The sequence below is a fragment of the Delphinus delphis genome, chromosome 8 (genome assembly GCF_949987515.2).
Source record: "Delphinus delphis chromosome 8, mDelDel1.2, whole genome shotgun sequence".
Lineage (NCBI taxonomy): Eukaryota > Metazoa > Chordata > Mammalia > Artiodactyla > Delphinidae > Delphinus > Delphinus delphis.
This window is the reverse complement of record NC_082690.1, coordinates 31,526,879-31,539,748: the sequence shown is the minus strand read 5'-3', so window position 1 is coordinate 31,539,748 and position 12,870 is coordinate 31,526,879. Positions and strand designations below refer to the sequence as shown.

General features: G+C 33.8%; 1 protein-coding gene across 1 annotated transcript in view; it reads left to right on the top strand.

Moving 5' to 3' along the window:
* DYNC2H1 (dynein cytoplasmic 2 heavy chain 1) overlaps positions 1-12,870 on the top strand; it is a 366,248-nt gene that overhangs the window by 42,384 nt on the left and 310,994 nt on the right. Inside the window, exons 19-23 of the mRNA XM_060018033.1 lie at positions 1,975-2,090; positions 5,062-5,189; positions 10,523-10,672; positions 11,457-11,662; positions 12,653-12,808. Of these exons, the coding sequence (XP_059874016.1) occupies positions 1,975-2,090; positions 5,062-5,189; positions 10,523-10,672; positions 11,457-11,662; positions 12,653-12,808 (756 nt within the window). The remainder of the gene's footprint in view (positions 1-1,974; positions 2,091-5,061; positions 5,190-10,522; positions 10,673-11,456; positions 11,663-12,652; positions 12,809-12,870) is intronic.

Below are 12,870 nucleotides of genomic sequence, written 5' to 3'. Positions count from 1 at the left end.
GACTTTATGCTGTTACCTGACTGCCCAAGACCTCTACTGCTGCTACTGCTATTTGTTTGTCCTTTTCTATAGACGGGGTTTCTATTTATACTTCCCTGCCAAAGCTAAACAAAACAAAAAGAATGCCTGTCCTACATGCCATATTTCATTTTTCTGTTTCTTGCTTATAAGTTAACATGTATTCATCTAAGCTAATACACACATATATACACACACAGATAATTATTTTATGGGTACTTTTGGGAAATATGCTGTAAGATTAGAAAATCCATATCCTGAGGATGTACTTCAGATACTGCAGTAAGGATATACTTTTTGGGTAGGCCATCTATGTCCATCCCATTCTGTCTATGGCTGAATGGAGCCTCAATTGCACATTAACAATATTTTCAATTGAAAGGTGAACATTAGTCTTGTCCACAAGATTCAGTGTGTACAACTCTGCTGTAATCATATCACTTTATGTATTAATTCATTAGTAAAATATGGTATAATGTTTTTAGGTTTACCAAAATCATCTATTTTCATATATCAAATGTTAGAAATTTAGACATTTTGTGTCAGGATTTCAAAAATCAAATAACTTCATGTATAAGACAAATTGACTCTTAGGTTTTGGTGGTTAAGAACTGGAGTTTAAACCTCTCCAGTTAGTGGGTGATTGAGAATAAATAAAACTTTAAGAGAAAATTGTATTTTTATAATGAAACTTTAACGCTTATAACTTGCTTTCTAAGAATATCACCTGGTTCTATGTTTTAAAAAGAGTCTTTCTAAATAATTTTTTAGACCAAAATTTCCAGACTTTTTTTACTTTATATAATTTAAGATAAATATGAGGTTTACTCAGATGAATGATTCTGGTTCAACTTCTGTTTGTTTAGAACATTATAATTTGCATTCAGAGTACCATGCAAAGAATTAATGTTCTTAAAAATATATGCCTTTTTTCTGATTGTTAAAATAGTACATTTGTTTTATAAATTTTTTAAAATATAAAAAGGCATAATGACAATTGCTGTTAATATTTGATGTTTTGGACATATTAGTACATCTGCTTACAAAATTTGGATCATACTGTATCCTGCTATTTATTTAACACTAATCATTAGTATTTCACCATGTCATTATCTGGTCCTCAAAAATATGACTTTAAATTGTATAGATATATAATAATTTATTTAGCCACTCTGGTATTTAGTTTACTTCTATTTTTTCACTATTATAATTAATACTTTGAAGAAGATACCTGTATGTAAATCTTGGAGTCTGCCCTGAAAATCTCCTTAGGATAAGTTCTAAAAGTGAAGTTACTAAGATAAAAGAATATACCTATTTTAAAATTTGATATAGGTAAATTGCCCTTGCAAAAGTTGTATTGTTTTATACTCTGACCAACAGTTCTGAGAGTTCTCTATTTGCCCACATGATTGAAGATATGAATTAACAATTCATTGCATTCTTGTGAATTAGATAGGTAGAAAATGGTATGTTTTATTGCTTTAGTGTCTTTATAATCTATATTCACTTTCTATGTTTGTTTTATTTTCCCTATCATTATTGCTTGTACTTTGACTACAGGATAATAATTTATTTTATAAATCTTTAAATAAGTATGTTACATACTGTGACAAGTAAAGCATGTAAAAATTTAAATATATTCATGTTGATACTTTAGTAAATTCATAATGTGCTGCTTTTTTTTAAACTGATACATTGGATTATTAAAAACTGTAGAATTATAACAAAATCATTGTTTAATGAAAAACTTCATATTAGTATGTGTTAGTATTAGTATGTGTTAGTATTAGTATGTGTTCATTTTTGCTAAATGAAATCTAAATGTGCTTAAAGATCACAATAATATGTTTGGATGATATTGTAAAATGTATTACACAAACTCATATTATAATGAGACTCTTTTCTTGTGATTAGTCTTTTTCATGTCAGAATATGTCCTTTGGCATTTTTCAGTACTGTCAAGGTAGATTGTTTAAATATTAATTGTAACCCTGTGAAGACTGTGATTGATGATCTCATCCAGAAGTTATTTGACGTGCTTGTTCTTTCTTTGAAGAAGTCCATTCAGGGTAAAGACACTTTTACATTTTTATAGTTATGAAATATGAATCTCAATGATGATTAAAATAAAAGATAATCTAGAAAATAATATGAAGTAAAATATGCTTAAAGTAGTTTTAATAAAGTAGGAAACTCCATATTCAACTCCTGAGAGGTCTAAAAATTGAAGGCATTTTTTATTATTTGCAGTGTGAGCTAGTATCAGTTTGTTTCATATGCTACTGAGAAAGGAGGTAATTCTGGTATAATGTATTTATCCTTATCTCTTCAAATGACTACAGGCATAACTTGGAGATATTGTGGGTTTAGTTCCAGACCACCGCAATAAAGAATATTGTGATAAAGAGAGCCGTGGGAATCTTTTGGTCTCCCAGTGCATATAAAAGTTATGTTTACATATACTGTAGTCTGTTAAGGATGCAGTAAGCATTATGTCTGAATAAACAATTTACATACCTTAGTTAAAAAATGCTTTATTGCTAAAAAATGCTAACCATCACCTGAGTCTTCAGTGAGTCACAATCTTTTTGCTGGTGGAGGGTCTTGCCTTGACGTTGATGGTTGCTGACTGATCAGGGAGGTGGTTGCTGAAGGGTGGGGTGGCCGTGGCAGTTTATTAAAATAAGACAACTCTGAAGTGTGCTGCATCGATGGACTCTTCCTTTCTCTGTAGCGTGCAATGCTGTTTGATAGCATTTTACCCACAGTAATACTTCTTTCAAAATTGGAGTCAGCCTCCTCAAACCCTGCTGCTGCTTCATTAACTAAGTTCATTCAGTATTCTAAATCCTTTGTTATCATTTCAACAATCTTCACAGCATCTTCACCAGGACTAGATTCTCAAAATTACAAGTAACCACTTTCTTTGCTTATCCATAAGAAGCAATGCCTCATTTGTGAAAGTTTTATCATGAGATTGCAGGAATTCATTCACATCTTTAAGCTCCACCTCTAATTCTAGTTCTCTTGCTATTTTTATCTTATCTTTAGTTACTTCCTCCACTGAAGTCTTGAATCCCTCAAAGTCATCCATGAGGGTTGGAATCAACTTCTTCCAAACTCCTGTTAACATTTATATTTTGACCTCTTTCCATGAATCACGAATGCTCTTAATTGCATCTGGAATGGTGAATCCCTTCCAGAAGATTTTCAATTTATTTTGCCCAGATGCATCAGATAAATCACTCTCAGTTGCAGCTATAGCCTTATAAAATGTATTTCTTAAATAATAAGACTTGAATGTTGAAATTACTTATTGATCTATGGGCAGCAGGATGGATGTTGTGTTAGCAGGCATGAAAACAACATGTATCTTGTACATCTCCATCAGAGCACTTGGATGACCAGGTGCATTGTCAATGAGCAGTTGTATTTTGAATCTTTTTTTTCTGAGCAGTAGCTCTCAGCAGTGAGCTTAAAATATTCAGTAAACCATATTGTAAACAGATGTGCTGTCATCAATCTTTGTTGTTCCATTTCTGGAGCACAGGCAGAATAGATTCAACATAATTCTTAAAGGTGCTGTGATTTTTTTGAATGGCAGATGAGCATTGGCATCAACTTAAGTTACCAGCTGCATTAGCCTCTAACAAGAGAGTCAGCCTATCTTTTGAATCTTTGAATCCAGGCATTGACTTCTCTCTAGCTGTGAAAGTCCTCGATGGTATCTTCTTCTAATAGAAGGCTTCTTCATCTCCATTGAAAATCTGTTGTTTAGTGGAGCAGCTTTCATTAACTATCTTAGCTAGATCATCTGGATAACTTGCTGCAGTTTGTGTATCAGCACATGCTGCTTCATCTTATACTTTTTATGTTGCGGAGATGGCTTCTTTCTTTAAATCTCATGAACCAACCTCTGTTAGCTTCAAACTTTTCTTCTGCAGCTTCCTCACCTCTCTCAGTCTTTACAGAATTGAAGAGAGTTGGGGCCTTGCTCTGGATTATGCTGTGGCTTAAGGGGCTGTTGTAGCTGGTTTGATCTTCTATTCAGATCACTAAAACTTTCTCCATATAAACAGTAATCCTGTTTCGCTTTCTTACCATTTGTGTTCACTGGAGAACAGCATATTAATTTCCCTTAAGAACTTTTCCTTGGCTAACTGTTTGGTGCAAGAGGCCTAGTTTTTGGCCTATCTCATCATTAGACATGCCTTCCTCACTAAGCTTAATCATTTCTAGCTTTTGGTTTAAAGTGAGAGATGTGTAACTCTTTCTTTCACTTGAATACTCAGGGGCCATTGTAGCCTTATTAATTGGCCCAATTTCAATATTTTTGTGTCTGAGGGAATAGAGAGGTGAAACAGCCGGAATATATACAACATTTGTCAGTTAAGTTCACTGTTTTACGTGGGTGTGGTTCATGGTGCCCCAAAACAATTACAACAGTAACATCAAAGATCACTGATCACAGATCACCATAACAAATGTAATTAATAATGGAAAAGTTTGAAATATTGGGGGAATTACCAAGACGTGACACAGAGACATGAAGCAAGTAAATGCTGTTGGAAAATTGCCACTGATAAACTTGCTCCATGCAGAGTTGCCACAAACCTTCAATATGTAAAAAATGCAAAATCTGCAAAGCACAATAAAGTGAAGCACAATAAAATGAGGTATGCCTGTACTATTTTCCAAAATATCAGTGTTTCCTTTTTCCTTTAAGCTGTGGTGTTTTAGCATATTATTTAAAAGACTGAAAAAGTTACCAATTTTGAGTTAAATTTACTGAGTGAGTACATTTTAAATTTCTTCTCAAAAATTTTAAGTGTCATGTAAAACAATTACAGTTTCATGAGAAGAAATTTCTTTGCTTATTCTACATTTTGAATTTTGCTTTATGAAAGCAAATGACTACTTAGGATTTAATGTATTTCATATAGTGATTACTTCTAACATTCCTTGATTTAGAAATTATGTAATTAAATATTTTTCATGATAATAATAATTTTTCTTACATTTCAATGTTACCTATTTCAGCTCATTTACATGAAATTGATACATTCGTTACTGAAGCTATGGCAGTCTTAACAATTATGCCGCAATCTGTGGAAGAGATAGGTAATGCAAATTTACAATATAGTAAGCTACAAGAACGGAAGCCAGAGGTGAGAATCACAAAGCAATTTATTTATTCTTTTACTGTACTGGGGATGATTAAATTAGGTAATTTTATGTGACTATTTAGAAATATCATATAATTGCATTATAAGGAAGTCTATAAAATCTAGTCCAATTGATCAGTTCATGACTGGACTCTTGATGTTATGTTGTTGTAATGAAACAGTAACAATAATGCTTATTATTATTTTCAGAAGTATTTGTGGTCTCTTTTATGATGTGGCTTATTAGAATAAAACTAAACATAAATAATTCATGCTGTTACTTCCAGGGTTGTACTTTTAAGATGCTGAAGTATGAAGTTAGAGCAGAATTAGGAGCACACACACACACACACACACACACACACTCACATATGATGGAGGAGCTCATAATTAGAGACAAAGATAAAAAAAAGTGAAGGATTCATAAAAACAGTATCTAGAAGGCTAGAGCCTAGAATAAGCAAGTCAAAATTTTATAGAACATATTATAGATGATCTTAGTTATGTTTAGAAGAAGGAGGAGAAATAATTCAAAATAGAATACAAAGTTTTTTATGCTCCTATTATGTGATAGGCTTAAAATTATTAGATAGATTAGAGGTAAATGAAATAATACACCTTCATGGTGGAAGGAATTATAAACTTTTATATGGAAAGCTTAAGGGTATAAAGAGGATTTAAAGGCAAATAAAATAATGTACTTGTCTAGTAGAAGGAAATAACTAAAGAAGGAATAGCATTATGAGCTGTGGCAGTTAGCTTGATTTAGCAGAGGCGTTCATTCATTTATTTATTTGACAGATACTTATAGATCACCTGATATATTCTAGGCATTGTGCTAGGAGTTGTGGTTACAGCTATGAACATGCTCTATTCTCATGAAATTTGCATTCGTGTGTGTGTGTGTTTGTGTGTGTGTGTGTCAGAGAGAGAGAGAGGGAGAGACAGAGACAGGACAGAGAAAAGAGAGGAGCAAGAGGAGCTACAGCAGTGCATGATAATCTGGGGGATGTTTCTTAGAGTGGGCAGTTGTGGATACCTTATCAGATAGATGACATCTATCTGCACTGAGACCTGAAAAACTTAAGGAGGCAACCATTCCGCGATTTAGGGGGCAGATAGAACAACAAATACAAAGATCTTAAGGTAGAGAAGGAGTTTGGTATGCTTAAGGAAGATAGGTGAAAATATTGTCAAGAAACTTAGTTATGAAGAAAGCCATATTATTCAAGGAAAAAATGGTTTGAGGTGAAATTGGAGAGGTAGGCAAGGGCCAGATTATGAAGGTACTTTTAAACAATCATAAGGATTTGGGGTTTTTTTTCTAAAAGTAATAGAAAGTCCTTACAGGGATTTAAGCAGGGAAGGGATACAGTCTGGTTTACATTTTGAAGTGATTACTCTGGCTGCTCTGTAAAGAATGGATTGGAGGGAGACAATAGTAGCAGAGAGTCCAGTTAGTAGGATATTGCAACTGGTATACAAGAGGTGATGGAAGCTTGTACCATGGAATAGCAGAGGAGATGGAAAGAACCGGAGAAATTGATGATGCACTTTAGAGTTAGCACCAAGGTCTTCTGATGTATTAGAAGTAGACGGAGCTTAGAGAAAAAGCAATAAACATGTCTCCTAGGTTTTTGGCTTGAGCAGCTGGAAAGCTAATGGTACCATTTACTGAGATGAGGATGACTAGAGAGGGGAGTTGTTTGGAGATTGGAAGTGGTGGGGATTGAGATGTCAGGTAGAATAAGGAATAAGGAAGTTAGAGTAAAGTTGAAGACTAGAGATATAAATTTGGAAATCATCTTAATATTCATGATGTTTAAAGCCATAGGATTGAACTAGATCATCTGGTTGATAACAAACTGTAGAGGTTATAGGATCAGCTTTGAGCTTTCCGAAATTTAGACTTCAAGCATAGATGGAGGCAGCTAAGGAGATTGATAATGAAGTGGGATGAAAGTGTGTCATCACAAAAACTATGAGAAATAGATGTATGTTGGGAACAACATGTGAGGCAGGAAGTGGCACGAGACAGTATAAAGAGCTAGGCAGAATCTAGGTCATGTGAGTCACATTAAGGATCCTAGGTTTGATTTTGTGGGCACTGAGGAGTCGTTGCTGGGTTTTAAGCAGCAAGATGTTACAGAATTGTGTTTTGGTATGTCTCTCTGTTGGCGTGTGGATTTGAAGAAGTAGGAATACATGCAGGTGGACTTGAAAACTGTTTTAATGTCTTCACAGGCTAAGTTCTGTTCACATACAGGAAATTAGAATCCTGCTCTATTTTTTCTCTCACTGATTTTCCTAGTACAACATGGATTCTTGGTCCATTGTTTTTCTGTTTCTCAGGTGAAACTGATCCTGCCCAGAAATTGCAAGCTGGTCATTGAGATATGTTTTAATTTTTTTTTTTTTTGCCTATTATATATGCACAGTGATTTTAAAATACTTTCAGTGGATTTTATTGCTTTGTTGAGTAGTAAAAGCACAGGTATAAATTATAGGACACTGTTCTTTTATGGTGCTTTAAAAGGCCTAGAAGCAATTTGAGTAGTTTAGCACTTACTGACCTACACCTAGACTGTTTAACAGACTGCTCATTATACACAGCTCAGGGCATTTCAGGTAGAAGCTGAATACAGGAGCTTGGTTCCGATTCTTCAGTTTTCCCTTTCTTAAGTACCTTTTTTTTCATGACTTACCCTTCTCTGTTAAGTAGGATAATTTAGTTAATCTATGCTTCTAGATAGTCACTAATTTTAGAAGCCTCTTTAGCATTTTCTTATGAATGGAACTTTTATAATAAGAACTTCACTTTGAACACCTATAGTATTGTCTTCCTATATTCATGATTTAATTAAGTTTCATATTACCACTTTTATTATCCTTTTTAACTTTTGATGTTTAAGTGTCTTAGTTGAGTTTGCATATAATAATAAACGTTAGAAACTTTATATCCAGGATATAACAAATTATGTACAGTCCCTTCCATCAGGAAACTTGCACAAGCCTCTTAGATAGCCTCATACACCAGAGAGCAGAGAGCAGAAGCAAGAAGAACTACAATCCTGCAGCCTGTGGAACAAAAAACACATTCACAGAAAGATAGGCAAGATGAAAAGTCAGAGGGCTATGTACCAGATGAAGGAACAAGATAAAACCCCAGAAAAACAACTGAATGAAGTAGAGATAGGAAACCTTCCAGAAAAAGAATTCAGAATAATGATAGTGAAGATGATCCAGGACCTTGGGGAAAAAATGGAGGCAAAGGTCGAGAAGATGCAAGAAATGTTTAACAAAGACCTAGAAGAATTAGAGAACAAACAAACAGAGATGAACAATACAATAACCAAAGTGAAAACTACCCTAGAAGGAATCAATAGCAGAATAACTGAGGCATAAGGATGGATAAGTGACCTGGAAGGCAGAATGGTGGAATTCATTGCCGCAGAACAGAATAAAGAAAAAAGAATGAAAAGAAATGAAGACAGCCTAAGAGACCTCTGGGACAATATTAAATGCAACAACATTCGCATTATACGGGTCCCAGAAGGAGAAGAGAGAGAGAAAGGAGCCGAGAAAATATTTGAAGAGATTATAGTCGAAAAATTCCCTAACATGGGAAAGGAAATAGCCACCCAAGTCCAGGAAGCACAAAGAGTCCCATACAGGATAAACCCAAGGAGAAACACGCCAAGGCACACAGTAATCAAATTGGCAAAAATTAAAGACAAAGAAAAATTATTGAAAGCAGCAAGGGAAAAACGACAAATAACATACAAGGGAACTCCCATAAGGTTAATAGCTGATTTCTCAGCAGAAACTCTACAAGCCAGAAGGGAGTGGCATGATAAAGTGATGAAAGGGAAGAACCTACAACCAAGATTCCTCTACCCGGCAAGGATCTCATTCAGATTCGATGGAGAAATCAAAAGCTTTACAGACAAGCAAAAACTAAGAGAATTCAGCACCACCAGACCAGCTCTACAACAAGTGCTAAAGGAAATTCTCTAAGTGGGAAACACAAGAGAAGAAAAGGACCTACAAGAACAAACCCAAAACAATTAAGAAAATAGTCATAGGAAGATACATGTCAATAATTACCTTAAACGTGAATGGATTAGATGCTCCAACCAAAAGACACAGGCTTGCTGAATGGATACAAAAACAAGACCCATATATATGCTGTCTACAAGGGATCCACTTCAGACTTATGGACACATACAGACTAAAAGTGAGGGGATGGAAAAAGATACTCCATGCAAATGGTAATCAAAAGAAAGCTGGAGTAGCAATACTCATATCAGATAAAACAGACTTTAAACTAAAGAATGTTACAAGAGACAAGGAAGGACACTACATAATGATCAAGGGATCAATCCAAGAAGAAGATATAACAATTATAAATATATATGCACCCAACATAGGAGCACCTCAATACATAAGGCAACTGCTAACAGCTATAAAAGAGGAAATCGACAGTAATGCAATAATAGTGGGGGACTTTAACACCTCGCTTACACCAATGGACAGATCATCCAAAGTGAAAATAAATAAGGAAACAGAAGCTTTAAATGACACAGTAGACCAGAGAGATTTAATCGATACTTATAGGACATTCCATCCTAAAACAGCAGATTACAATTTCTTCTCAAGTGCGCACGGACATTCTCCAGGATACATCACATCTTGGGTCACAAATCAAGCCTCAGTTAATTTAAAAAAATTGAAATCATATCAAGCATCTTTTCTGACCACAACGCTATGAGATTAGAAATGAATTACAGGGAAAGAAACGTAAAAAACACAAACACGTGGAGACTAGACAATATGTTACTAAATAACCAAAAGAAAAACAAAAACAAAACAAAACAAATTGGGCTTCCCTGGTCACGCAATGGTTGAGAATCTGCCTGCTAATGCAGGGGACACGGGTTCGAGCCCTGGTCTTTGAGGATCCCACATGCCACAGAGCAACTAGGCCCGTGAGCCACAACTACTGAGCCTGCGTGTCTGGAGCCTGTGCTCCACAACAAGAGAGGCTGCGATAGTGAGAGGCCTGCGCAGCGTGATGAAGAGTGGCCCCCGCTTGCCACAACTAGAGAAAGCCCTGGCACAGAAACGAAGACCCAACACAGCAAAAATAAATAAATAAGTTAATAAACTCCTACCCCCAACATCTTCTTAAAAAAAAACAGAAAAAAACAAAACAAATTATGTAAAAGCAAAAATCTTGATTTAAAAAGCAAATCATGAAACAATTTTAAATAAATGGAATCTTAATAAATTTGATAAAATATGTTGGTTTTCACATGTCATTTTTTAACCTTTAGATTTTGCCCTTATTTCAAGAAGCTGAAGATAAAAACAGACTTTTACGGACTGTGGCAGGTGGAGGTTTAGAAACAATTAGTAATCTGAAAGCTAAGTGGGATAAATTTGAGTTGATGATGGAAAGTCACCAACTTATGATTAAAGATCAGGTAAGAACATTTTGGTCATTTTGTTAAAATGGAAACAGTTTTTTTTTCTCATTTAAGATTTCTTGCTTATCTTTATTCCGTTATAGCTCAGGTTTGTAAGAATTTATAAGCTCAGGTTTTCTGTTCTTATGGAAAAACCTGAAGGAACTTTTTGGCCAACCCAATATATTGCTGATGAAATTGACCTCCCTCAGTACTTCCATACAGTAAAACACTTTGTATAAATGATGTTCATGTCATATAGTTTATCTTTGTTTCCTACCGTACCAGGAATGTATGTGACATTATTTTCAGTCTTTCTTATGAATAAATTTATTTACCTACTGTGTATGGTATCTTTTAAGGGTATAATCTGGAAGTTGTACACATCTATTGCACTCATATCCTATTGACCAGCACTTAGTCTTATGGCTGTTAGCTGCATGGGAGACTGGGAAATGCCCTCCTTTATTAAACAGCTGTATAATCAGGTAGAACAACTGGAGGTCATTGATCAAATTTTTTTTATCACATTGATTTTGTTGATAGTTATGATGGATGCTGTTAATCACATGAATGATTTTGTAATGATGATGTTTGCAGTATATCTCTTGTTTTTGTAAATTTATGGTCTAATTTATTTTTGAGTTATTTTAGTGTACTTGAAATCAGTAGTAAAGAATAATCTTTGAAAAGCTGATACTGATATTTTTTGACCTTTAAATTGAAATGTTGGAAATAAAAATGTGAATATAAAGTAAGATTTTACTTTGAATTAAATTATGTAAACTCTATTGCCTTATAGATTGAAGTGATGAAAGGAAATGTGAAATCACGTCTTCAGATCTATTATCAAGAACTGGAAAAATTTAAAGCTCGTTGGGACCAACTAAAGCCTGGTGATGATGTTATTGAAACTGGCCAGCAAAATACTCTTGATAAAAGTGCCAAGTCAATAAAAGAGAAAAAAATTGAGTTTGATGATCTTGAAGTCATAAGAAAAAAGCTTGTGTATGTTTATTCTTTAAAACTGGTAGTACACATTTTGGAAAAGAGAGTTTTGTATTTATATATTAAGCTAGTAATGTTCTTATATTTATTATCTTAATGTCTTTCCTTATAAACTTCAGCAGTTTTAAAAATACCAGTATTAAGTGCTCATGCTACTGCTTTCTTAGGAGTTGTTGAATTATATTAGGATTTTAAGAGAAAAGCAGATTTCTGGTTAGGCCTAGGAATAGAAATAATAGAAGTTATAATAGCGAATTAAATAATAATAATAATAGAAAATTAAATTTACTTAAAAGTTAAATTAGGGAGTTGGAATATTGCTTTATGTGATCTCATTGTACTTAAAAATGGAATATATAAAATTAATGGACAATTACTTTTAGAGCTTCTGGAAAAAAAATGAACCTAGCAAAATGATGAGACTTCAAAGAAAAATATTTGTTGTTTTATGTTATAATAATACAAATATTAAGTTTAATAATTGTTTTAGGTTTGGTCCATTTAGGTAAATGCATCCATAAATTAATTGGCTTCATAGGTGAGTGGAGGTTTTAGTACCACGTTTATTAAGTGATATTACATTAATTAGATGAAGAATATCTTATGTTCTAGAAGCTAATTCTTTCAACCTAGAAGAATATTAATGGATATTCTTTAATCTGTTCTCAGATTAATCCATAAATTTGTGCAATTCTGAATATTTATATATATGACATATATACATAAAATATATTTATATATATTACCAATTTTACTTTGACTCCTTTGGAAAAAATGCATATTAATGAATTTGGAAGAGCTCGTTCCTAAGTAGTTAAGTAAAATTCTTATGTAAAGTAGACATAGCCTCCCACTGTCTATCTCTGCTGTCAGATACATGCACACAAACACACACAGGGAATGCAGTTAAATATTAATTAGTTAAACTTACTGATATTTAACAGTTTTTCTTTTTAAAAAATTAATGATATTTGCTACTTGTTTCTATAGTGATGATTGCCATCATTTTGGCCTAGAAGAGCCCAACTTCTCCTTGGCATATAGCATCTCTAAGGACATTGAGAGCTGTGCACAAATTTGGGCCCTTTATGAAGAGTTTCAGCAAGGATTTCAAGAAATGGCCAATGAAGATTGGATTACTTTTAGGTTTGATTCATAAATAGTATTTAGATTCTGATAGTTTTGTGGTATTTTTTGGGATGTAAAAT